The sequence below is a fragment of the Tupaia chinensis genome, unplaced genomic scaffold (genome assembly GCF_000334495.1).
Source record: "Tupaia chinensis unplaced genomic scaffold, TupChi_1.0 Scaffold000634_1, whole genome shotgun sequence".
In the NCBI taxonomy this organism is placed as follows: Eukaryota; Metazoa; Chordata; class Mammalia; order Scandentia; family Tupaiidae; genus Tupaia; species Tupaia belangeri.
In genome coordinates this window covers 1236968-1264052 of record NW_006160154.1, presented here as the reverse complement: position 1 = coordinate 1264052, position 27085 = coordinate 1236968, and the positions used below count along the sequence as shown (strand labels likewise).

Here is a 27085-nt window from a genome sequence, read left to right as displayed (position 1 = left end):
AGAGACCTAGAGAGCTGCCCAAACTACCGTCATTTCAAGGGTAGCTTTGGGTGTGCCCATAGCTGAGGAGCATTTTATCCTCTGCCACTCTGAGGAACAACATCAGAGGCTTAACTTGGGCAGGGAGTAGGATGACGGATAATCTTCACTGAAATAATTTAGTAAGGCACTAAACAAGCAAATAACAAGCCCTGGAGAAAGGTGGGTATTAATACTCAGAAAAATTATAAGACATACAAAGAAACAGGAAAGTATGACCCCACTAGCCAAAAGTAAACAACAAAAACTGCTTGTGATTGTAACCAGATATCAAAGTTAGCAGAAAAAGACTTCAGAATAGCTATTATAAATCCTTCAAAGAACTAAAGTAAACCATGATTAAAGATTACAATGTTTCCACTTTTATTATTCATCGGAATGCAGTTAAACTCTGTCAGAAGGCATTTAGCTAAATCAAAAATTCAATAATTTTGCAGGCCAAATAATACATCCTTTATGCATATGATGTACTTCATCTTCATTTTTCATCATGGATAATACAAATAATAATCTTGGTCACATTCTTTCAGATCATAATGAAAGCAAAACAAGGGAAAAATTGGGCCAGTCCACTGACCCATGATCTCCATGTATAAACAGTAAGCTATAAACCAATCTAAGATTTATTAGATCCTAAACTTATTTTTACCTGTAGTTATATTTTTGGACTTTTTTTTTTTTTGCAAATAATGCACTTCATTAACAATAATTGATGAGGCTCGTGTAAATCATCTCCCCAAGCATCATTCCAATAGATCTGATTCCTGTTCTCCCTGAATTCATGGGGAGGCTGGGGAAGATCAGTGTCATCCTCAGTCTCCCATTGCATTCTCTAAAACCTACAAAAGGATATTGCTTTCTGACTTAACCAATTTAGACAGAAATGCCATTTTCCCTTTAAGTTCTTTTATACTAAATTCCTTTAGACTTATAGTTCATAGGCAATGAGTGAAGAATCCAAAGAATTCCTTGACTGTGGGCTTAATTTGTTCTTTCATTGCCTAAGAACTTGTCTACACCCTTCCTAACCTTTTTTTAAGAGAGAGTTTTTGCTATAGTGCACGTGAGTTGGATAGACACAGAGACAGAAAATGAGAAGTCACCCTCTATAGAGGATGGCTACGCCACAGTTCCTTTTTCATTTCCCCTCTCAGGATTTTGGGCACGTACGCACACGTGCTCCACTTGAGTTTTAAGCCACTGTGTCTGGGACTCAAATTGCAGTTGACTACGTGGGAGTCCAGCAACATAACCATTATGCCATCTGCTGGTCCCTTTCCTAACCTTTCTAAGTACTTCTGACCCTACCGAGACCGATTCCTCCACCGTCTTGTTTCACCATTATTTTTCTCTCTACTGTTTCATTCTTTGAAACTTGTAAGTCTTTGGGCCAGAGAGTTGTATAGTGGTTGGGGAGCTAGATTCCCACATAGCTGACCGTGGTTCGAGTTCTGGACCTGCCGGCTTGCTTTCTCATTCTTTCTGTTTCTCTCACTCTGGTGAGTGTGCATACCCTATAGCAAATTAAATAATAATGATGATAATAAATTCTTTATAAAAGGAAACTTAGAAGTCTTATCTTTGCTATCTTGAAATCTTTAGATATTAAGTATATATATTTGAGTCTTCAGTATTTAAGTGCTGTTTAATGCTAAGATAGTTTATGAGATCTCAAAGGTGAGTTTGGTAGAAAAGATCAGAAATTCTACTTTTTAACCACTGAGCCCTCAAATATACAGTGCTTGTAGGTTGGACAGATGAAAACTCAGAGGAAAATGAGAAGACTAAAAGGAAACACAACTAAAAGTTGTGAAATTCAAGTAAAAAAGGTGTTTCAAGGAGAAAATAATCATCTATGAAAACACCATTGAGAACTTAAGTGAGATGAGGACTAAGAATGTCCACTGGATTGAAAGCCTGATTGGAGTAGGTTTAAGAAAAGGTGTGGGACCAGCAGGTAGTGTGGTGATTAAGGTGCTGGATCCCATATGGCCGACTCCACAGTTTGAGTCCCAGACGACCTGGGACCTTAAAAAACACACTGGGCATATGTGTGTGTATGCCTATGATCCCAAGAAGTGAATGGAGGAGAAGGCATTGTGGTATGGCCATGCCCCCCATGGGTGATTTCTCACTTTCTCTTTCTCTCTCCCTAGTGAGCACATGTATCCTATAACAGAAAACTAAAATAAATAAACAGTTCAAGAATCATTTTTTTCCTTTCTTATTTTTTTTAAAGAATTATTTATTTAATTTGTTATTATTTTAACTTGCTATACTCATCAGACAGAGACAGAAAAGAGGGGGAAAGTGAGAAAGCAAGCCACCAGTCCAAGACTCAAACCGTGGTTGGACACCTGAATTCATGGGGAGGCTGGGGAAGATCAGTGTCATCCTCAGTCTCCCATTGCATTCTCTAAAACCTACAAAAGGATATTGCTTTCTGACTTAACCAATTTAGACAGAAATGCCATTTTCCCTTTAAGTTCTTTTATACTAAATTCCTTTAGACTTATAGTTCATAGGCAATGAGTGAAGAATCCAAAGAATTCCTTGACTGTGGGCTTAATTTGTTCTTTCATTGCCTAAGAACTTGTCTACACCCTTCCTAACCTTTTTTTAAGAGAGAGTTTTTGCTATAGTGCACGTGAGTTGGATAGACACAGAGACAGAAAATGAGAAGTCACCCTCTATAGAGGATGGCTACGCCACAGTTCCTTTTTCATTTCCCCTCTCAGGATTTTGGGCACGTACGCACACGTGCTCCACTTGAGTTTTAAGCCACTGTGTCTGGGACTCAAATTGCAGTTGACTACGTGGGAGTCCAGCAACATAACCATTATGCCATCTGCTGGTCCCTTTCCTAACCTTTCTAAGTACTTCTGACCCTACCGAGACCGATTCCTCCACCGTCTTGTTTCACCATTATTTTTCTCTCTACTGTTTCATTCTTTGAAACTTGTAAGTCTTTGGGCCAGAGAGTTGTATAGTGGTTGGGGAGCTAGATTCCCACATAGCTGACCGTGGTTCGAGTTCTGGACCTGCCGGCTTGCTTTCTCATTCTTTCTGTTTCTCTCACTCTGGTGAGTGTGCATACCCTATAGCAAATTAAATAATAATGATGATAATAAATTCTTTATAAAAGGAAACTTAGAAGTCTTATCTTTGCTATCTTGAAATCTTTAGATATTAAGTATATATATTTGAGTCTTCAGTATTTAAGTGCTGTTTAATGCTAAGATAGTTTATGAGATCTCAAAGGTGAGTTTGGTAGAAAAGATCAGAAATTCTACTTTTTAACCACTGAGCCCTCAAATATACAGTGCTTGTAGGTTGGACAGATGAAAACTCAGAGGAAAATGAGAAGACTAAAAGGAAACACAACTAAAAGTTGTGAAATTCAAGTAAAAAAGGTGTTTCAAGGAGAAAATAATCATCTATGAAAACACCATTGAGAACTTAAGTGAGATGAGGACTAAGAATGTCCACTGGATTGAAAGCCTGATTGGAGTAGGTTTAAGAAAAGGTGTGGGACCAGCAGGTAGTGTGGTGATTAAGGTGCTGGATCCCATATGGCCGACTCCACAGTTTGAGTCCCAGACGACCTGGGACCTTAAAAAACACACTGGGCATATGTGTGTGTATGCCTATGATCCCAAGAAGTGAATGGAGGAGAAGGCATTGTGGTATGGCCATGCCCCCCATGGGTGATTTCTCACTTTCTCTTTCTCTCTCCCTAGTGAGCACATGTATCCTATAACAGAAAACTAAAATAAATAAACAGTTCAAGAATCATTTTTTTCCTTTCTTATTTTTTTTAAAGAATTATTTATTTAATTTGTTATTATTTTAACTTGCTATACTCATCAGACAGAGACAGAAAAGAGGGGGAAAGTGAGAAAGCAAGCCACCAGTCCAAGACTCAAACCGTGGTTGGACATGTGGGAGTCCAGCACCCCAACTACCACACCACCTGCCAGCCCCAAGAATCATTTGATTTTTAAAGAGAGAAAAAATGGAAAAAGAGGAAGTGGAATAAACAAAAAATAAGACACTGAAGTGGTTTGACATAAAGAAGAGAGAGATGAAGCAGTAGATGGTAGTCCATATGTGTCAAGAAAGAATTTTTTTTTAAAAGACAGGCAAACTGTAGCATATGTGTTGGCAGATGAGGGGAGAAGTTGACAGCACAGAAAGGAGAAGGGAAGGATTTCTAAGACAAAGTCCTTGAGAAGGTGAGAGCGGGAAAGAAAGTCCTTGAGAAGTTGAGAGGGGAATGAGTGTAAGAACACAGTGGGGCTCGGATTAGTAGGAGCACAGAGCATTCCTCCATAAACCTGACTTTGCTTATTTAATGTATCATGAGCAATTTCTCTTGTCAATAAATATTTTTCTGAAGTATTACTTTTATGACTATTCAGTACTATTAATATTGCCATAATTTGTTTTCCTAATTATCTGTAATTTTTCATTATTATGCAGCATTATGAAAAAATAAAACTTTTCAATAAATATTTGATTAATTATAGGAAAATTTTCTAAAAGTGTTTTCATAAAATATAAATCTTTTGAGACTTTTGAAATATATTACAAAATTGTCTGCCAGAACAAAGGATGTACTTCTTTTTATTTCTTCCTTAATTGAAAATTTTCTCAATTTTTACTAATAAATTATTTTAATTCATTACATTTAGGGAGAAAACTCTTTTTCTTTTCTTACTGACATAAAATTAATTAAAATAAAATGTACTTTCATCATGGTCTTTTGGTATGAGAGGGAGGACCAAATAATGTTCAGGTTCAATTCAGGCTCTCAACCCATTTTTCATATATTTGAAACATCTTTTAAACTTACCTCTTATTAACTCAAAACTATGGCATGAAATACATCAAATTTCTTCTTTCTGTTTGAATTTAACCTCTTACAGCATATCTGAAAATTTTAAATTTATATTCCTTTTTGAGTAATGTAGAGACGTAAGCTCTGGCTTACATCCTTTTACCAGCTGAATTACTCAGAACAAGTAATTTCTTTAAGTCTCAGTTTTATCATAAGGTAGAAATAAGAATAGTGTCTATCTCTTAGGTTTATATTGAGGATTAGATGAGGTCATTTATATAAAGTTCTTGAATGTACTTAAGCATGTAAGTCTTGGCTTTTTCGTTGATTGTAATATTATTATTAATTCATAGAATTGCTCCTATGAAAACTTTTTTTAAATTGCCAATGGATGTGTGCACTTACGAGAGAGACAGAAAACATTCCTCAGGTGCAGTCATGCTACACTCCCTTCTCTTTTTCTCTATCCTCTTAGGATGCACATGTACTTGGCTTATTTTTCAAGCTGACAGGGCCAGGATTTAAACCACTGTTAGCCAAGTGAGATACAGCTCCCTTAACCATTAGGCAATGGGGCCAGGCAAAAACTTAATTTTAATACTGACTTATAGGGGCCAGCAGGTGGCATGGTGGTTAAGGTGCTGGACTCCCACGTGACCAACCATGGTTTGAGTCCCAGACCTGGTAGCTTGCTTTCTCACTTTCCCTTTCTCTTTCTCTCTGTCTCTCCCTGGTCAAATTTTAAAAACTAATAATAAATAAAATTAAGTAAAATAATTCTTTTAAAAAATAATGTAAATATAAATATAAATATAAATATATATATATATATATATCAGTTCAAGTCCTGGACCTAGTGACTTGAAAATCACACCTGTTGCGTGTGTGTGTACCCAAACTCCTGGGAAGAGAATGGAGGAGAGGGAATCACTGTATGGCCATCTCCCCTGGGGGTGTGATTTCTCATTTTTCCTCTCACTGTCTCTTTCTGGTGAGCATGCATACCCTATAGCAAAAACCTAAAAAAAAAAAACAAAACAAAAAAAAACCTTTTAATTAAAAAAATAATTAAAGTATACATTCGAGTCATTTTTAGTATATTTACAAGGTTAAACAACCATCTGGGTCATTGGAAAAGTCATGACATTGCATAGAAAGATATGTCATGACTTCTCCAATGACCCAGTAATTCCAGGATATCTATCATGTCAAAAAGAAACTCTGTACCCATTGTTAGTCATTTCTCATTCCCCACCCCTGGCAACCACAAATCTGTTTTCTGTCTCTACAAATTTGCCTCTTCTAAGTACCTCATGTAAGTAGAATTGTATTTCTCTTTTTGTATCCAGCTTCTTTCATTTAGCGTATTTTCTCAAGGTTCATCATGTTGTGATTCATATCATTATTTTATTTATTTAAAGCTGAATAATATACCATTAAATATATGTAGTGCATTTTGTTTATTCATCAGTTGACCATTGCTTCCATTTTTTAGCTATCATACATAATGCTTCTTTGAACAATCATGTACAGATTTTGTGTGAAAATATGTTTTTACCTTTCCTATGTGTATTCTCAGGAATAGAATTGCTAGGTCATAATACTTCCATGTTCAACTTCTTAAGGAACTGCTGAACTGTTTTCTATAGTAGATATACTATTTTACATTCCCACCAGCAGCATACGAGGGTTCCACTTTCTTCACATCCTCCCTAACACTTCTTTCCTATTTTTGTTTTTATTGTAGTTCTGTAATGGTGGGTTAAGTTAAGTGTTATCTCATTGTGGCTTTTGATTTTTATTTTCCTATTGACTAATGATGCTGAGCATCTGTGCATATACTTGTTAGCCACTTATTTGTTTTCTTTGAAGAAATGTCTTGGGACCAGCAGTTAGCATAATCGCTATGTCGCTGAACTGCCATGTAGTCGACCATGGTTCAAGTCCCAGACCCGGTGGCTTAAAACTCATGCTGGGCACATGTGCGTGCGTGCCCAAGATCCCGAGAGGAGAATGGAGGAGAAGGGATTGTGGCGTGACTATCCCCCCTGGGGGGTGATTTCTCGCTTTCTGTCTCCATGTCTCTCTCTGTCTGTCTGACGAGCGCACACGCCCTATATCAAAAAACTCTCAAAAAAAAGAAATGTCTTTTCATATTGACCATTTTTAATTGGCTTTTTATCATTGAGTTATAAGAATTCTTTGTATTCACAATACTAGATCTTCATCAGGTAAGAGGCTACCTCAAAAAGTTTGTGGAAAAATGGAATTAAACTATTGGTGCAAAAAATTTTTTGAAAACTACACATAGTTTATTCGTACTATGCATTTCCCTTAAACTTTTGGAGACCCTTCAGATGTGATTTTCAAATATTTTTTCATTTTTTTTTTTTTTTTTTTTTTCCCCCTCTGGGAGAAGTATTTGCTATAGGGCATGTGTGCTCGCCAGAAAGACAGATATAGAGACAGAAAGCGAGAAATCACCCCCCCGGGGGGGCGATGGCCACGCCTTAGTCCCTTCTCCATTCACCTCTCGGGATCTAGAGCACGCATGCACACAAGCCTGGTGTGAGTTTAAGCCACCGGGTCCGGGACTCAAACCACAGTCGACTACGTGGGAGTTCAACAATATAGCCATTACGCTAACTGCTGGTTCCTATTTTTTCCTATTCTATGGATTGTCTTTTCATTCTTTTGATAGTGCCCTTTGATGCACAAAGATTTTTATTTTGATATAGTTCAATTTACCTTTTTTTCCCTGGTGGTTGCTTATGCTTTCAGTATCGTATCTAAGAAACTGTTGGTTAATCCAAGGTTAAGAAACAATTTCCACCCTTATAGTAAAACCTACATTTTAAATAAACTTCTTAGTCTATTTAGTGCTTTTTAAATTGTCAATGACTTATGCTTAGTACTAATTTAGTAGTTGTGCTTGAAGTAGTGTTCTTTGTTGCCATGTTCATTTGGAGAGTAGTTCAAAGACAGTGCTCTGTCTGATGTGGTCCAGTGTGGTTTCAGATTATTTTGAGTCTCCTTTAATTTCAAGTTTATGCTTCAAATTTGTGTTTAAATCCCAATCCTTGACAAATAATGAATAGTATTAACAAGGATCTGGTGAAATTGAAGCTCTCTTATATTGTTGGTAGAAATATAAATGGTGCTAGGGGCTGGCAGGTGGTGTGGTGGTTAAAGATTCTGGATTCCCACATGGCTGGCCGCAGTTCGAGTCCCAGACCTGGCACCTTGCTTTCTTGCTTTCCTTTTCTTGATCTCTCTCATTAACTAAATATTTTTTTAAAAATAAAGAAATAGAAAATGGTGCTAGTAGAAATAAAAATGGTGCAGGAAAATGCCACTAAAATAATAGAAATGTGGGTTTTTTACCTTTGATTTTCTAATGTCAAAGAAGTAACTGTGAATCTAAGCAGGTAAGTAAATCAAACCACTACACCATCTAGTATAATTCTAATAGGAAACTGAACTGATTCGTAGAAGCCAGCTGGTTTTATACATTCAAAAGTTGGTAAAAAATTCATTTTCCAAAAAATTAGTTATGTAGGCTTCCAGGGTCTTACTAAGAAGCCTCCTCCTTTCTTCAATTGAGCAGAAAATTGCCATCTGGGTGGAGCAGTGCCGTGAGTATCATCTGCTCTTACAACGTCCAACACTATCCGTAAGGTCTCATTTTCCAGTCACTTGGTACATGCAAACATTTTCTACACTGGGCTTTCTCGTAAACACATACGTGTGCACACACATGCCCAGAATAGAGCCCAGTAAAGAATTTCTTTGTTTTCAAACCATTAAATGGCTAATAACTTGAAGCTTTCTTATCTTGTTTCTTGCTCATCACTAACACATCCCTAACTGGGGAGTATGCATCTGCTAGACAGGGAACAGGTTTAAAGTCGCAGGTGATTTTTTTCATTCTTAGAGAAAGATGCACCTCACCTGGGCAATATTCAGGAAGAATGCATCTCTTCTCTCCTTCTATTTTTTAGGCATTTTTTGGTTTGTTTGTTTATGATCACCTTACTCATTGCTTTAATTGGAATATTTTCTCATCTCTGAATGCTGTAAAAAGGAATCATGGGCCCGGCTGCGGTGTAGTACTTAGGACTGCTAGATCCCACATGACTGACCTCACAGTTTGAGTCCCAGATTTAGTGGCTTAAGAAACACCCTGAACATACCTATCTGTTTACTCAAAATCCTGAAAGGAGGGAAAAATGGAGAAGAGGGTGCTTTCTCACTTTCTCTCTAGCAAGTACACATACCCTCTGGCAAATTTAAAAGGGGAGAGGTATGGAATCATTAAAAAGAAGAGGTAAGTGGCTCACATGGTGCATGGCAGATAAAGTGTTGGATTCCTACATGGCCCACTCTGGTTCAAGTCCCAGACCCAGTGGCTTGAAAATCATGCTAGGCATGTGTGTGTTCCCAAAATCCTGAGAGGAGACTGGAGAAGGGATTGCAGAATGTCCGTCCCTGCTGGGGAGTGATTTCTCTCTTTACCTCTCTCTGTCTCTGTCTTCTGTAAGCACACATGCCTATGCAAAAACCTTTAAAAAGAAGAAGAAATGAGTTATAGACAGAAACTGTAGTAGAAGTTTTAGAACATAAGTATTTTCATGATCCAAACCCAAACAAAATATGTTATTACTCTTCCAGTAGCCTCTATAATAATTCTAAGTTTGAGGGGCCAGCAGGTGGTGTGATGGTTAAGGGCTCTGGACTCTCCCACATGGCCAACTATAATTTGCATCCCAGGCCTTGCAGTTTGCTTTCTCACTTTTTCTCTTATAAATAAATAAATAAATAAAGGTTAAATAAAATAATTTTAAAAAATAATTCTAAGTTTGAAATTCTTTGTAATTCCTACTTATTCCATATTAACCCTACTATATGGGCTTTTATGTTAACAAAAAGTAAAGTAAGATAAGGCATTTAATTTCTAACATGATTCAACTTGCCAATTTCATGAGAAAAAAATAGACTTCTCTTGGATCCTTCTTTCTAATACACACATACACACACACATATATATGACTTTTTTGTGCTCATTTTAATAAAAATCTGAAATAGCTGTTCATTCTTTTTTTCTTTTTAAGTTCATTTATTCTGTGTGAGAGACAGAGAGACAGATATCCACCCCCAGCAGGATCTTCACGTTGCTATCCACCCCTAGTTTCAGGAACACATGAACATACCCAGGATGTTCAGAGACAAACCCTGGGACTTGCCCATGTGGGTCCAGACGACATTACCACAGTGCCACCTCTTGGCCCCTGCATTCATTTTTAAAGACCATTTATCTATACCAGTCTTACTGCTTCAGAATGTGGCATTAGCTTAAGAGATTTTTTCAGTGCCTAAAGCATACCAACATCTCCTTCCCAGTGGAAGCCTTTCATTCAGTTCTGTGATATATGCGATAGTGCATTTATACAAAATCCTAGGCTCCTGCAAAATCATCTCTAACTCCTTGCTCTTGTAATAGTTGAGTTTCAGTGTGGGCTTGCGTATACTTGTGTAATCCTACTACATCAAGCAAGTCATATCAGGATGGTGTTCAATGCATAATAAATGTTTTATACTGTAATACCTTGGAGGACATAGGCAATAAATAATGTATGGTCCCTCAAAGAGGGACCAACTTCCATCTAGTCGTAGGGATAAAACTTTTTTCTGTCATGAAAGTTGTTACATGTTTCTGTCTTCGAGCAGTCCTCTCTCATGTTTTACCTTCTTCCTTGATCTTATTCACATCACTGATTTCCATATCTGTATCTCCAGACCAGACCCTTCACCACCAGACCCACATATCTCCGTCTTTTGGATATGTCTACGAATTACCACAGGCATCTCAAGTCAGCAACTCCAAGTGCACTACAGATGTTTTACTCCTACCATTTCCCCTCTTCCCACCACCAGCACACACGGACGTTTTATGTCTACTTCATCCATAGACCAGGGTCTGTCAGGTTTGTTTTATTAAGTTCATTTGTTTTTCTTCTGTGTGTGAAAGAGACAGAGAGAAAGAAACAGCACCCCTAACAGGGTCTCTGCCATGATCCTCCCTCAGTGTCAGCCAGCCCTGTAATCAAGGAGGTTTCCAGATGTGAACTCAGAACCCTCCCATATGGGTCAACCTTGCAAAGTGTTGTCCTTTACCTCTGCATGCATAGACTCTGTCTTATTTGGCAGTCATTCTCTGTCTGGCACAGTGCCTGGCACACATGTTTGTTGAATAGATTAATAAATACGTCAACCAATACAAACTCTTATATAATGGAATGATAAGTTGTAATCCTTACATTTATTAAAATGGATTCACCCCATGTAACAAACACTGTTTTGGGCCTTTGGGATGTAGTGGTTACTAAAACAGATCATGTTATTGCATTAGTAGAATTGCTTTCTCACTGCCCCCCGCACTAATCTCTGGTGAGTGCATGTGTCCTGTGGCAAATTAAAATGATAATAGTAAATAAAACAGTTTTTATAAAAGAATTCACAGTCTAGTGTGAGAGGTTGGGTAATAGATTGTCTTCAGTGTGGTAAGGTTACAGCAGAGAGATCAACAAGGTCTGGAGTGATCAGAGAGGACTTCACAGAAGGTATGAGAAGAATGGATAGAATTTCCTTAGGTAAAAAACAGAAGGAACAGTATTCCATATGAGGAGATAAGTCAGTTAAGATTCTGTAGCAGATTGTATTTCCAAAAATGACTGCAGTAGTTTTTCTGGTCCCACATGCTCTTTCAGAACATTGCCATCGCTCATCAAGATGTGGAGCCTGTGTTCCCTCCCCGTTGGACTTTTGTGACTACCTCAACTCACTGAGCATGCATGGAAGTGACACCATGAGACTTAATGAGGCTAGGTCATGAAAAGCTGTATGTACATAAAGCCAGTTGCTGATACTGTCCTTAATGATGAGGGTTTGAATACTTTGCTCCTAAGATTGGGGATTCAGCAAGGCTGTCCCTTTCACTGCTTGTATTCAACATTGTGCTGGAAGTGCTAACCAGTGCAAAAAGACAAGAAAAAGAAGCAGGTCTAATAGATTTAAAAAGAAAGAAAGCTGCCTTGTTTAGCAACTGTCTAAAATCACAAAGAATCTACAGATAATAAAGCACTAGAACTAATGAGCGAGTTAATCGAGGTCACAGTATATAGCATTGCTATGCAAGTGTCAGTTGTATTTCTTTAAGCTAGGGATCACAGATGCATAATGTTGAGTTTCTGCAAGCCTCTATCCTTATACTTTCCCCCCACCTTCTCTAGCAAATTCCCTGACCACCTACTCACAGAAAAAATAGAAATCTTTAGATAGGAACTACCTCAACTTTCTCTGCCAAAACTATCAGCATCTGCGCTCAGCTTCTCCTCCTCCTCGTCACAATGGAAGAGACTCGGGGGAGCCCACTCTGTTCCTAAAACATACTGCCTTCCCAGAACTGGTATACATACTATTCCCCTGACCTGGAAGGCTTTTCACTCCATTTTCCTGAGCTAATTCACACTAACCCATCAGATCTTAGTTTAAGCAGCTCGTATTTGGAGCTTTCCTTTCTCTTTCCCATATTATACAGTTTCTGAGCTGCTACATTTCCCTTTAGATCACCTTTTAACTACAGTTTAATCACAATTTGTATTCCTCTAGAAAAAAATACAACCAGAGGATATCTCAGCACTCATTATTTAAATATTTCAGGAAAAATACACAAACCATGTACTTTGTTGAAGGAAAATAGCACCATCGAATTTGCCCTCTTTTTTATTCCCCTCCAGGTATCACTTGAATTAACGATAATAGGAAGTCTAGCTATTTCGCTAATGTATCATTTTCTGTCTTGCTTTCCATAGTAGCTGTGACTGAATAAAAGCAAGTATTGGAGTAATTATCTCTGATTCTCATATTAATGCCAGGCTGTCCCAAATATTTATGGAAAAAAGATGGGTCCAGCCTGGTACGCAGTTGATAATAGACTTTACTGTAGTGCTAGAAGCCACGTGACCAACTGAAGGGTCAGATCCCCAGGTTTGCTTAGAAGCCCTCTGATATGTGTGTATGTGCCCCAGATACTAATGGACTGGAGGTCTGGGAAAGAGGAATCACAGCGAGACTAGACCCAGTTGAGGCTTCTCCTCTTTCCCCTCCCCCTCCCTTTCCCTCTGAGAGAGAGAGCTTTCTGTCAGTCTCTCAGTGTCTTTCCGATGAACACATGTGACCTATAGCAAAAATGTCTTTAAGAAGCAACAGGATTCTACATGGCTGACCATGAGACTAGAATCCTGAACTTGGCAGCTTGTAAAACATACCAGGCACATGTGTGTTCATGCCCAAAATCCCAAAAGGAAGGAGAAATGGAAGAGAGGGACTAGGAGAATGCTTTCTCCCTCCCTCACCTTGGCCCTCTGTCTCCGGTGAACACATGTCCTCTGGCAGATTACCAAAAAAAAATTACATATATACATACATATGTGTGTGTGTGTGTGTGTGTGTATGAAATGATGGAAATGTTATCTGATCTCGATTTTATAATTTTATATGTCGAAAGTCTACTTTTGTCAAGCATAATGAAATTGCATTATATACTGTTGGCATGTTTTTATCATTATGATCATCAAATAAATTTACTATACTAGAGGCAAAGATTTATTTGATCTGTAACAATAGGTATCAATGCAGTTTTACTTATTTTAAGTATGAAAAGGTCTGCATGCATGTAACAAGATGTGCTATACCTGGTTTCTTACTTCATAAATTCTCTGTAAATAGTGAAAACCATATGGTGGAATCTCTAGAATATGTAGAATTCTTTACAAACATTCAGCTTCCAGAGCCAAATTCTGTCACAGTCGTTGAAGATTTGTGCCTCCTCCTAGGAAAAAAAACAAAGCCCACAGTGTATTTTTCTTTTTTTCTTTCTTTTTTTTTTTTTTTTTTTTGAGAGGCTTTCGCTATAGGGCGCGTGCGCTCGCCAGAAAGACAGAGAGAGACAGAGAGACAGAAAGCGAGAAATCACCCCCCAGAGGGGATGGCCACGCCACAATCCCTTCTCCTCCATTCTCCTCTCGGGCTCTTGGGCACGCACGCACACGCGCCCGGCGTGAGTTTTAAGCCACCAGTTTTAAGCCTGGACTGCGGTCCAGGACGTGAACCGCAGTCGACTACGTGGGAGTCCAGCAACATAGCCATTACGCTAACTGCTGGTTCCCCCACAGTATATTTTTCATTCTTCCACTTTGTACCCAACTCTCGGTCTGTCTTCTGTCTTTTTTACTATTACATTTTCCCCCATTCTGTTATTTCCATATATGAGCACATGAATATATTAGGCCATTGGAAAAGTCATGATGTATTTTCCTATGTTTTTCTATGCAAAAATGCATCATGATTTTCCCAACAATCCAATTATAAAATAAATAGCTACAACGATAATAAGACTTATTTTTTTTTTCAAATGTGGAAATAGCCAGAATTTTTGCTCCAGTTTCTTTCCTGATACAGCCATGAACAAGAGGTATAAAAACAGTCATTCCTGGGTAAGATAACTATTTACTGAAAAAACTCTGCCGTCGTGTTCTAGGTGAAACACCACAATTTTCCTCTTACTCAAGGTTAAATATATTGACCTAGGAAAAAGAGGAAGCAAGAGACAGTAGTTCTTCCCTCCTAGTATCTCTGCCTAGCCTTTTATTATCTAAAAATGGGACATGATTTCTCACTTTATCTCTCTGGTGAGCACACGTGCCCTATAACAAAAACTTCTCTAAAAAGATAAATAAAATTATAAAAGTAAAAATGAGGTTTATGGTGGCGTGGTGGCTAAGATACTAGACTTCCATGGCCAGTCAAGGTCTAGGTCCTGGACCTTGTGACTTGCTTTCTTGTGCTGCTGGGCACTTGCTCTCTGTCTCTGTCTCTGGTGAGTGCATGTGCCTTATAGCAAATTTTAAAATAATAGAGTAAAATTAAATAAATATTTTAAAATGAATTTTATGTAAGAAAAGTCACTTCCAAACATCACCAACAAAGTTTTCTTTTTAAGATTTTTTTTTTTTTTTTTTTTTTTTTTTTTTTTTTTTTGCTATATGGCATGTGCTCCCCCTGGAGAGAGATAGAAAGAGAGAGTTGAGAAATCACCTCCCAGGGGAGATGGCCACTCTGCAATCTCTTCTCCTCCATTGTCCTCTCAGGATTTTGGGCACACATGCATGTGCACCTGCACCTCATGTGATTTTCAAGCTTGTGAGTCCGGGACCAAACGTTGGTTGACAATGTGGGATTCTAGCGTCTTAACCATCACACTATCTTCTGACCCACAAAGATAATTTTTAAATTATTTTCTGATCATTGATTCTATTTGGAAAATAGTTTTATAAATTAAGCCACATTAATTACAAGGTTTTTCCCTTTTCTGATCATTTAAGTTCTATATACATTTTGAACAGAATTTGTAATCAACATGAAATAACCAGTGTTAACATTCTGAATTGTAATCAAAAACAGCAAAACTGCCTCTATAATCATATCATGCATAACTTTTCAGTTCTGTGAAATTGGAAGTGGTCTACCAGTTCCCGTTACTATTTTCATGGAACTCAGAAGTCTTAAGACCTGTTTTTGAAACATCTGTATGAGAAAATAAATCTTCCAGTGCCCATATTGAAACCTAATTTCTCTAACCCATTCATATATAAATAGAATAAGAGTACCAGCATTTGGCGTAATGGCTATGTTGCTGGACTCCCATGTAGTTGACTGCAGTTTGAGTCCCAGACCCAGTGGCTTAAACTCACACCGGGCACATGTGCGTGCATGCCCAAGATCCCGAGAGGAGAACAGAGGAGAAGGGATTGCAGTGTGGCCATCCCCCCCCGGGGGGGTGATTTCTCGCTTTCTGTCTCTCTCTCTCTCTTTCTGGCGAGTACACACATCCTATAGCAAAAACCTCTCCAAAAAAGGGGGGAGGGGATAATAACTCATTCTAAAGGCAGAGCTCTGGAAAAAAATATAAAATCTTTCCTAATTTTTTATTCAGTTATTCATTTAACAGATATTTAGTGCTAATCACTGACCTACATGAAGGTAAGACAGATAAAGAATCTGACCTCAGTAGGTTTTGCAATTTATTTATTACTTGTAATTCTGGCTTTATGTTATTCAACTAGTCATGACTTTATTGTTTTTCATTCTCATGGCTTTAAACTTTATTGGCCTAACTTTCTGGCAGCTGGACTTCTAGCTGCATAGAAGCAAACATTACCTCTTTCCTCACTCAGTTTCAAGTGGGTTTTGGGTTTTTTGTTTGTTTGTTCGTTTTTTATTTTGGTAGAGGGCACATATGCTGCCAGCTAGAGAGAGAGAGAGAAAGAAGGAAATGAATACCCCCCCCTCCTTGGGACATGGTCACACCACAAACCCTTCTCCATTCTCTTTTTTCAGATTTTGGTCACATGCATATGTGTGCCTAGAATATTTTTCAAGTGGCTGGGTCTGGAACTTGAACTGTGCAGCCTGTGGGATCCAGCCACCTTAATCACCTTGCCACTGACTGGCCCATACAAAGATTTAAAAAAAAAAAAAAAAAAAAATTTTTTTTTTTTAAAAAAAAAAAAAAAAAGATTTGTTATTTAATTGTATTTGTTGTTGTTATTATTATTATTTTAATTTAACCAGAGAGAGAGGGAAATGGAAAGTGAGAAAGTAAGCCTCCTGCTCTGGGACTCGAACCACTGGCCATGTGAGATCCTGTCCAGCACCTCAACTGCCATGCCACCTGCCGGCCCCAAGAAGGGAGCTGGTGGCGTGGAGTTAAGGTGGCTAGATCCCACATGCATGGTTTGAATCCTAGGTCCAGCAGCTTGAAAATCACACCAGGTATGTGTGCCCAAAATCCCAAGAGGAGAATGGAGGAGAAGGGATTGCAGTATGACCATCCTCCCAGGGGGCAATTTTTCACTTTTCCTCTCTTTTTCTATTTTCTCTCTTGCCCTATAGCAAACTTAAAGAAGAAATGTGGCTGTCAAGCAGATATAAAGCCCTTTACAAATTATCTCATTTCTAAGAAACACCTAGAAACCAACCACTCATATTGCTGTCTCAAATTTTTGCTTCTCTTCTACCTTCAAAATGTCAATCAATGATTGCTTTCTAGAATACTTTCTCAAGTTGGGTGCAAGGATTAACCTGTTTTTTAAAAATTGCAGAAGAAAAAACTAGAGAGACTAGGGCAGCCAGTCACATGGTGGTTTAGGTGGCTAGATCCCACATGGCTGACTAAGAGCTTGGAGTCCCAGACCCAGCAGTTTGATAAACATGCCAGGTACATGTGCATGCATGCCAAAATCCCAAAAGGAGGGAGAAACAAAGGAGGGAATTGTGGAGTGACTGTCCCCTCTCTATTTTTCCAACAAACCCGCACGCGCTATTAAAAAAAAACTTATGAAACTAGTATTAATTGTCTAGAAAGTACACGTGATAGTGAATAATTTGTGATATAACTTTAAGAGAAAAAGCATATGAATCATGACCAATTCTTTTTTTAAGTTAATATTAATAGTACATATAAAGATAGGTGATTTATGTGTTACACAGTTTTTGTAGTTAACAACATTATATTACTACATACTTTTATATACACTCTCTTACAGACACTTAGACTTGTAAATTAAGTGATAATTTTTATGTATTTGATAGTCTCATATGTTAATAGTAACTACCATTGAAATCTAGAATTTTCTGTCATTGGCAGGCACATAATAGTTTATTGATCAATAAAAAATATTCTTGGGACCAGCAATTAGTGTAATGGCTATGTCGCTGGACTCCCATGTAGTCGACCACGGTTCGCGTCCCGGACCCAGTGACTTAAAACTCACACCCGGTGCGGGTGCGTGCATGCCCAAGATCCCAAGAGGAGAATGGAGGAGAAGGGACTGCAGCATGGCCATCCCCCCTAGGGGATGATTTCTCACTTTCTGTCTCTCTGTCTCTCTGTCTGGTGAGTGCACATGCCCTATAGCAAAAAATAATAATAATAATAAATAAAATTAAAATTAAAAATATCCTTAAATAGTAATACCCAAGCTCTCAAACACGGTCATAGATGTTTCTAAAAAATAAGTAGTCATGGGCCAGCAACTGGCATGGTGGTTAAGGCCCGGGACTCCCACATGGCCAACTGCAGTTCAAGTCTAAGACCTGACGGCTTGAAAATCATGCTGGGCACATGTGTGTATGGGCTTAAAATCTGGAGAGAAGAGTGAAGGGATTATGACATGGTATCTCCCCTGGAGCATGATTGCTCACTTTCCCTCTTACTGAATCAATCTCTCTCTCTCTCATAAGCACACGTGCTCTATGGCAGAAACCTTTAAAAAAAAATGTAGTCAGGGTTAGCTAGTGGTGTGGTGGTTAAGGCAGCTGGGTCCCACATGACTGGCTGCATGATTTGAGTCCCAGACCCAGCTGTTTGAAAAACATCCGTGTGTGTGTGTGTGTGTGTCCAGAGTCTTGGGAGGAAAGAGAGAGGAGAAGAGATTACAGCATGACTGTTGCAAATGTGGGGTGTTTTCTCACTTTCTCTCTCTCTCACCTACTGTCTCCTGAGGAGTACACACACCCTCTGGCAAATGAAAATCTTGACAGTTTAACAACAAATAATAGAATATGTCCCCAGTGAGTTTTTAGTCCAAAGTAAGCAGCACAAGCTACAGAAAAGGGACATCTAGGAACCAACAGTTAGCGTAATGGGTATGTCGCTGGACTCCCATGTAGTTGACCGCAGTTCACGGCCCAGACCCAACCCGGTGGCTTGAAACTCACGCCAGACGTGTGTGCATGCGTGCCCAGGATCCTGAGAGGAGAATGGAGGAGAAGGGATTGCGGTGTGGCCATCCCCCCTGGGGGGTGATTTCTCGCTTTCTGTCTCTCTGTCTCTCTCTGTCTTTCTGGCAAGCGCATGCGCCCTATAGCAAAAACCTCTCAAAAAAAAAAAAAAGAAAGAAAGAAAGAAAGAAAGAAAGAAAGAAAGAAAGAAAGAAAGAAAGAAAGAAAGAAAAGGGACATCCAAAAGCACTATTTTTAAATGTCACCTGAATTTTCACAGACCATGTAAGTATACTAAAGGAACTTCATAGATAATTTTGAGAACAAGAAGTGGTTTGTGATGCACATCACTTATGTTAGAGACAAAAATGAATTTTTTAAAGAAATTTTTGCTTATAGAGTGCATATGCTTGCCGGGGAGATAGAGACAGACAGAAAATGAGAAATCACACACACACACCCCCCGGGGAGGTGGGGAATGGCCACACCACAGTCCCTTCATTCTTTCCTTGGAATTCCCAGCACACATGCACATGAACCTGGTATGAACTTCAAGCTGCTGGTCCCAGACTTGAACTGTAGTTGACCATGTGGGAGTTCAGCACCTTATCCACACTACGTCACCTGCTTGCCCCCAAAATGAAATATTTTTCAGTTTTGTTCTAGATGTGTAAAGTGGTTTGAGGCAATCATCAGAATAAGCCCCAACAAAAGGAAAATGTAACTCACATCAGAATTACTATGAATAAGGGGAAAATGGCCTGTAAAGAAGGTGGCTGAAAATGCAGAATAATTTGAAATGTGTATTATCCCAAGGGAAATTATTTAAAAATTATGTCAATTCAGAATGGACACATTGACTAGCCTTTTAAATGTGGCTAGAGAGTTATAAACTGAAGATTTTCCAAGGTTCAAAATAATAGCTTACGCTTTTTTTTTTTTCTTTCTTTCTTTTTTTTTTTTTTTTTTGGAGAGATTTTCACTGTAGGGCGCGTGCGCTCGCCAGACAGACAGAGAGAGACATAGAGACAGAAAGCAAGAAATCACCCCCCAGGGGGGATGGTCACGCCGCAATCCCTTCTCCTCCATTCTCCTCTCGGGATCTTGGGCACACACGCACACGCGCCCGGCGTGAGTTTTAAGCCACCGGGTCCGGGACGTGAACCGCGGTCGACTACGTGGGAGTCCAGCGACATAGCCATTACGCTAACTGCTGGTTCCCTTTTTTTTTTTTTTTAAGAGAGAGATTTTTGCGATAGGGTGCATGACTCACCAGAGAGACAGAAAACAAGAAATCACACACACACCAAGGATGGCTACACCACAATCCCTTCTCCTCCATTCTCCTCACAGATCTTGGGTGCCTGCTGTGAGTTTTAAGCCTCCGAGTCCAGGACGCAAACCACAGTCAGCTACATGGAAATCCAGCGATATAACCATTATGCCATCTGCTGCCTAAAATATAGCTTTCTTTTTTTTTTTTTTAGTTTTTTTTTTTTTTGAGATGTTTTTGCTATAGGGCGCATGCGCTTGCCAGAAAGACAGAGAGAGACAGAGAGACAGAAAGCGAGAAATCACCCCCCAGGGGGGATGGTCACGCCGCAATCCCTTCTCCTCCATTCTCCTCACAGATCTTGGGTGCCTGCTGTGAGTTTTAAGCCTCCGAGTCCAGGACGCAAACCACAGTCAGCTACATGGAAATCCAGCGATGTAACCATTATGCCATCTGCTGCCTAAAATATAGCTTTCTTTTTTTTTTTTTTAGTTTTTTTTTTTTTTGAGATGTTTTTGCTATAGGGCGCATGCGCTTGCCAGAAAGACAGAGAGAGACAGAGAGACAGAAAGCGAGAAATCACCCCCCAGGGGGGATGGTCACGCCGCAATCCCTTCTCCTCCATTCTCCTCACAGATCTTGGGTGCCTGCTGTGAGTTTTAAGCCTCCGAGTCCAGGACGCAAACCACAGTCAGCTACATGGAAATCCAGCGATGTAACCATTATGCCATCTGCTGCCTAAAATATAGCTTTCTTTTTTTTTTTTTTAGTTTTTTTTTTTTTTGAGATGTTTTTGCTATAGGGCGCATGCGCTTGCCAGAAAGACAGAGAGAGACAGAGAGACAGAAAGCGAGAAATCACCCCCCAGGGGGGATGGTCACGCCGCAATCCCTTCTCCTCCATTCTCCTCACAGATCTTGGGTGCCTGCTGTGAGTTTTAAGCCTCCGAGTCCAGGACGCAAACCACAGTCAGCTACATGGAAATCCAGCGATGTAACCATTATGCCATCTGCTGCCTAAAATATAGCTTTCTTTTTTTTTTTTTTAGTTTTTTTTTTTTTTGAGATGTTTTTGCTATAGGGCGCATGCGCTTGCCAGAAAGACAGAGAGAGACAGAGAGACAGAAAGCGAGAAATCACCCCCCAGGGGGGATGGTCACGCCGCAATCCCTTCTCCTCCATTCTCCTCACAGATCTTGGGTGCCTGCTGTGAGTTTTAAGCCTCCGAGTCCAGGACGCAAACCACAGTCAGCTACATGGAAATCCAGCGATGTAACCATTATGCCATCTGCTGCCTAAAATATAGCTTTCTTTTTTTTTTTTTTAGTTTTTTTTTTTTTTGAGATGTTTTTGCTATAGGGCGCATGCGCTTGCCAGAAAGACAGAGAGAGACAGAGAGACAGAAAGCGAGAAATCACCCCCCAGGGGGGATGGTCACGCCGCAATCCCTTCTCCTCCATTCTCCTCACAGATCTTGGGTGCCTGCTGTGAGTTTTAAGCCTCCGAGTCCAGGACGCAAACCACAGTCAGCTACATGGAAATCCAGCGATGTAACCATTATGCCATCTGCTGCCTAAAATATAGCTTTCTTTTTTTTTTTTTTAGTTTTTTTTTTTTTTGAGATGTTTTTGCTATAGGGCGCATGCGCTTGCCAGAAAGACAGAGAGAGACAGAGAGACAGAAAGCGAGAAATCACCCCCCAGGGGGGATGGTCACGCCGCAATCCCTTCTCCTCCATTCTCCTCACAGATCTTGGGTGCCTGCTGTGAGTTTTAAGCCTCCGAGTCCAGGACGCAAACCACAGTCAGCTACATGGAAATCCAGCGATGTAACCATTATGCCATCTGCTGCCTAAAATATAGCTTTCTTTTTTTTTTTTTTAGTTTTTTTTTTTTTTGAGATGTTTTTGCTATAGGGCGCATGCGCTTGCCAGAAAGACAGAGAGAGACAGAGAGACAGAAAGCGAGAAATCACCCCCCAGGGGGGATGGTCACGCCGCAATCCCTTCTCCTCCATTCTCCTCACAGATCTTGGGTGCCTGCTGTGAGTTTTAAGCCTCCGAGTCCAGGACGCAAACCACAGTCAGCTACATGGAAATCCAGCGATGTAACCATTATGCCATCTGCTGCCTAAAATATAGCTTTCTTTTTTTTTTTTTTAGTTTTTTTTTTTTTTGAGATGTTTTTGCTATAGGGCGCATGCGCTTGCCAGAAAGACAGAGAGAGACAGAGAGACAGAAAGCGAGAAATCACCCCCCAGGGGGGATGGTCACGCCGCAATCCCTTCTCCTCCATTCTCCTCACAGATCTTGGGTGCCTGCTGTGAGTTTTAAGCCTCCGAGTCCAGGACGCAAACCACAGTCAGCTACATGGAAATCCAGCGATGTAACCATTATGCCATCTGCTGCCTAAAATATAGCTTTCTTTTTTTTTTTTTTAGTTTTTTTTTTTTTTGAGATGTTTTTGCTATAGGGCGCATGCGCTTGCCAGAAAGACAGAGAGAGACAGAGAGACAGAAAGCGAGAAATCACCCCCCAGGGGGGATGGTCACGCCGCAATCCCTTCTCCTCCATTCTCCTCACAGATCTTGGGTGCCTGCTGTGAGTTTTAAGCCTCCGAGTCCAGGACGCAAACCACAGTCAGCTACATGGAAATCCAGCGATGTAACCATTATGCCATCTGCTGCCTAAAATATAGCTTTCTTTTTTTTTTTTTTAGTTTTTTTTTTTTTTGAGATGTTTTTGCTATAGGGCGCATGCGCTTGCCAGAAAGACAGAGAGAGACAGAGAGACAGAAAGCGAGAAATCACCCCCCAGGGGGGATGGTCACGCCGCAATCCCTTCTCCTCCATTCTCCTCACAGATCTTGGGTGCCTGCTGTGAGTTTTAAGCCTCCGAGTCCAGGACGCAAACCACAGTCAGCTACATGGAAATCCAGCGATGTAACCATTATGCCATCTGCTGCCTAAAATATAGCTTTCTTTTTTTTTTTTTTAGTTTTTTTTTTTTTTGAGATGTTTTTGCTATAGGGCGCATGCGCTTGCCAGAAAGACAGAGAGAGACAGAGAGACAGAAAGCGAGAAATCACCCCCCAGGGGGGATGGTCACGCCGCAATCCCTTCTCCTCCATTCTCCTCACAGATCTTGGGTGCCTGCTGTGAGTTTTAAGCCTCCGAGTCCAGGACGCAAACCACAGTCAGCTACATGGAAATCCAGCGATGTAACCATTATGCCATCTGCTGCCTAAAATATAGCTTTCTTTTTTTTTTTTTTAGTTTTTTTTTTTTTTGAGATGTTTTTGCTATAGGGCGCATGCGCTTGCCAGAAAGACAGAGAGAGACAGAGAGACAGAAAGCGAGAAATCACCCCCCAGGGGGGATGGTCACGCCGCAATCCCTTCTCCTCCATTCTCCTCTCGGGATCTTGGGCACACACGCACACGCGCCCGGCGTGAGTTTTAAGCCACCGGGTCCGGGACGTGAACCGCGGTCGACTACGTGGGAGTCCAGCGACATAGCCATTAGGCCAGCTGCTGGTCCCTAAAATGATAGCTTTGTAAAGCATGAATTTTTTTTTCAGTTAGTAAAAGTAGAAGAAAGTGATTTGAAAATCATGTGATAGAATAAATCATATTTGACAAGAATTAACATAGGAGACAGCAAGGATAAGCCAAAATCAGTTAATAGGATTTCATATGTGTAATATAAGGGGAATGAACTCAAAAATAGATCCTGTAGAAAACAAGAGTCTTTGCCTTTAGTCTTAGAATTCATGGTTCCATAATTTTGGTTTAAGGATACTAGCTAAAATTGCAGGGTTTTGTTTTGTTTTGTTTTGTTTTGGTGGGGTTAGGTTTTTGCTATAGGGCATGCGCTCACCAGACAGAGAGATAGAAAGCGAGAAATCACCCCCCGGGCGGGGGGTGGCCGTGCCTCAGTTCCCTCTCCTCCATTTTCTTCTCAGGATCTTGGGCATGCACGCGCATGCACGCACATGCACCCAGCGTGAGTTTAAGCCACCGGGTCTGGGACTCAGACTGTAGTCGGCTACATGGGAGTTCAGAGACATAGCCATTACGCTAACTGCTGGTCCCCAGATCTTTATTTTTTATAACTTTTTAATTGTCTTTTAAAAGATTTTATTTCTTAGTATAGTTTGACTTTTATCAAGGAATATGGGCACTCAATAATGTTTCTCCTTTGCTGTAGGTAAAACTTTAGTCAAGAAACTGACAAAAAAGGTAAGCAGTGTTTGTGGGGGTTTGTTTGCTTGTGGTAAAATAGAAAATTAACTTCTGTAACTTAAATTGAAAGATTTTAATATGTGTATTCAAAGGATATCGAGGATTCACTGGCGGGAATCAAAACAGCTGGTTGTGGATCAACCTTTTTTAGAGACCTTGGTGATAAAGGTAATTTTGATTTGTTGTTAAGTTTCTGGTTATATGTTTTACTTAACTGAAATATTAATAAGTATTAAAGTATGACATTTGTACTGTTATTTAAAAGGTATTTTTTTTTTCCGTGAGGTTTTTGTTGTAGGGTGCATGTGCTCGCCAGAAAGACAGAGAGACTGAAAGCGAGAAATCACCCCCCCCCAAGAGGGATGGACATGCCACATTCCCTTCTCCATTCTCTCTCGTGATCTTGGGCACATATGCATACACGACCGTTGAGTTTAAGCCACTGGGTCCAGGACTTGAGCCATGGTTGACTACACTGGAGTCCAGTGACATAGCCATTATGCCAACAACTGATTGCCAGCCTGTTTCTTATTGATGAGAGGTGCAAACAACAAGGAGGCTTTTGCAGTAACAAGGTATCATATACTGGACAAGAGGTAGTAGAAATGAAGATAAGCGTACAAATTTGATAGCTGTTTTGGTGGTAAAGTCAATAGGATTTGGCAACTGATTAAATTTGAAAGAGGAAGAAGAAAATTGAGGGTCCAGCAGGTGGCATGGTAGTTTATGCACTGGACTGCCACATGGCTAACCATGATTCGAGCCCTGGACCTGGCGGCTTGCTTTCTCATTTTCTCACTCTCACTCACTCTCTAGTTAGCATGCATGCCGTATAGCAAATTTCTAAAAATACTAATCATGGATGATAAATAAAATTAAATAAATAATAATTTTTTGAAAAAGAACTGAATATGATGCTCAGGTTCCTGGTTGGGCAACAAGGTAAGTATGCCAGTCCCTGAGATACTAGAACATAGAAAAGGCCAAGTTTGGAAGTTGGGCACAAGTTTAGCTTGGGACACATGGAGTTCAGATTTTAGAATTGTTGTCATTTAAACATCACTTGAAGTTATGGTCTCATATTCGACCATGTAGGAAGTAGGTGCAACTTGAGAAAAAAAGGCCTGAGATAGAATGTCTCATTTTCAGGGGCAAAGAGAAGAAAAAGAGACCGTTAAGGAGGCTTAAGAAGGATGTCAGTCAAGGAACTCACCCAGGATAGTGACCTCAGTGCTGTCATGTCAGTGCTTCCAAAAGGTGCACATAATAGGTAATGACATTCATGACTGTAAATGTTTACTCCCAGCCTCTTACATACCAGGCACTATACTGAGCCCATCGTGTTACTCGTGCGGTTAATCCTTACAACAGAGGAAAGTCCTGTTGTTTAATATCCCTGCTATGTAGATGAATTCACTGAGGCACAAAGAGATTAAGTAATTTACCCAAGGTTATATACCTTGTATATGTAAAAAACAGTTCGTAAGTATCATTTAGTTTTATTCTCATAATCAGGCCAGAAACACTGCCTTAAATTTTGCCAGTATCAGACGAACATTTCACTTCAATAATTATCTTTTGAATGTATTACATATACTAATGCAAATAGGCTTTAAACCTCCATTGGTCCTTTTTATCTAAGGCCCACTCTGTATTTTACAGGTATAAAACAAGTGTTCACATAATGTTGGTAATAAATTATTTTTTAATTATTAATTTAATTTATTATTATTATTGTTTTTTAATTTGCTGTAGGGCACATGCCCTCACAAGAGAGTGGAGGTAGGGAGTAAGAAAGAAAGCTGCCAGGTCCAGGACTCAAATCACAGTCAGCCATGTGCGAGTCCAGTGCCTGAACCACCATACCACCTGCTGGTCCTGGTGAAAAATTAATAGGTAATTTTTTTTCTGTTATCTGAAGAAGGAATTGGGGAATTAAGAAACAAATGCAATTTCATAACCCTTTTATTGAATGCAGAGTTTCTAGTTATCTTGAGATTTAAATTCTTAAATCAATATTAATTTTAAAATGAGAATAAGTATATTTCTGCTTTCTCCTAAGTGCATACCTGCTGGTCCTGGTGAAAAATTAATAGGTAATTTTTTTTCTGTTATCTGAAGAAGGAATTGGGGAATTAAGAAACAAATGCAATTTCATAACCCTTTTATTGAATGCAGAGTTTCTAGTTATCTTGAGATTTAAATTCTTAAATCAATATTAATTTTAAAATGAGAATAAGTATATTTCTGCTTTCTCCTAAGTGCATCAGTAAGTAGTAAACGACATAGACTTTACTATGTTCTACAAGTATTAGTTCCTTATACTAAACTATCTAGTTCTCTTTACCCCATTCCATTCTACTCCACGCTGTCTTCCTAAAAGCATAGCACCAAAACATCCCTACATAATTTTTAAAAATTACTTATTTAGGGACTGGCAGGTGACATGGTGATTAAGGTGCTGAACTTCCACATGGTTGACCATGGTTCAAGTCTTGGACCTGGTAGCTTGCTTTTCTCCCTCTCCCTTGACCCCCACAATGTGAATAATTGTAATAAATAAAATGAAATAAATTATTCTTTTTAAAAATAATTATTTTCATTAAGTAAATCATTCTTTTTAAAAATAATTATTATTAAATAATTTTTAAAGAATTATTATTTTAATTTGACCAGAAAGAGGGAAAGTAAGAAAGCAAGCTACCAAGTCCAGAACTTGAACCACAGTCTGCCACAAGGGAGTCCAGCACCTTAACTACCACACCGCTTGCAGGCTCCCATCCTTACATACTTTAAAAGATAACAGTCTTGGGGCCAGCAGGTGGCATGATGGTTAAGGATAGATCGGAAG

The 27085-nt window shown here is 39.5% G+C and overlaps 1 protein-coding gene across 3 annotated transcripts in view; it reads left to right on the top strand.

Moving 5' to 3' along the window:
- The window catches only part of MICU2 (mitochondrial calcium uptake 2), a 134921-nt gene that overhangs the window by 52687 nt on the left and 55149 nt on the right, over positions 1-27085 (top strand). For 2 of the 3 annotated variants that reach the window (XM_006159519.3, XM_006159518.3), the window contains exons 3-4: positions 24200-24231; positions 24327-24402. The exons of the other annotated variant lie outside the window; for it this stretch is intronic. In XM_006159519.3, coding sequence (XP_006159581.1) covers positions 24200-24231; positions 24327-24402 — 108 coding nt within the window. The remainder of the gene's footprint in view (positions 1-24199; positions 24232-24326; positions 24403-27085) is intronic. 3 annotated transcript variants of the gene reach the window in all.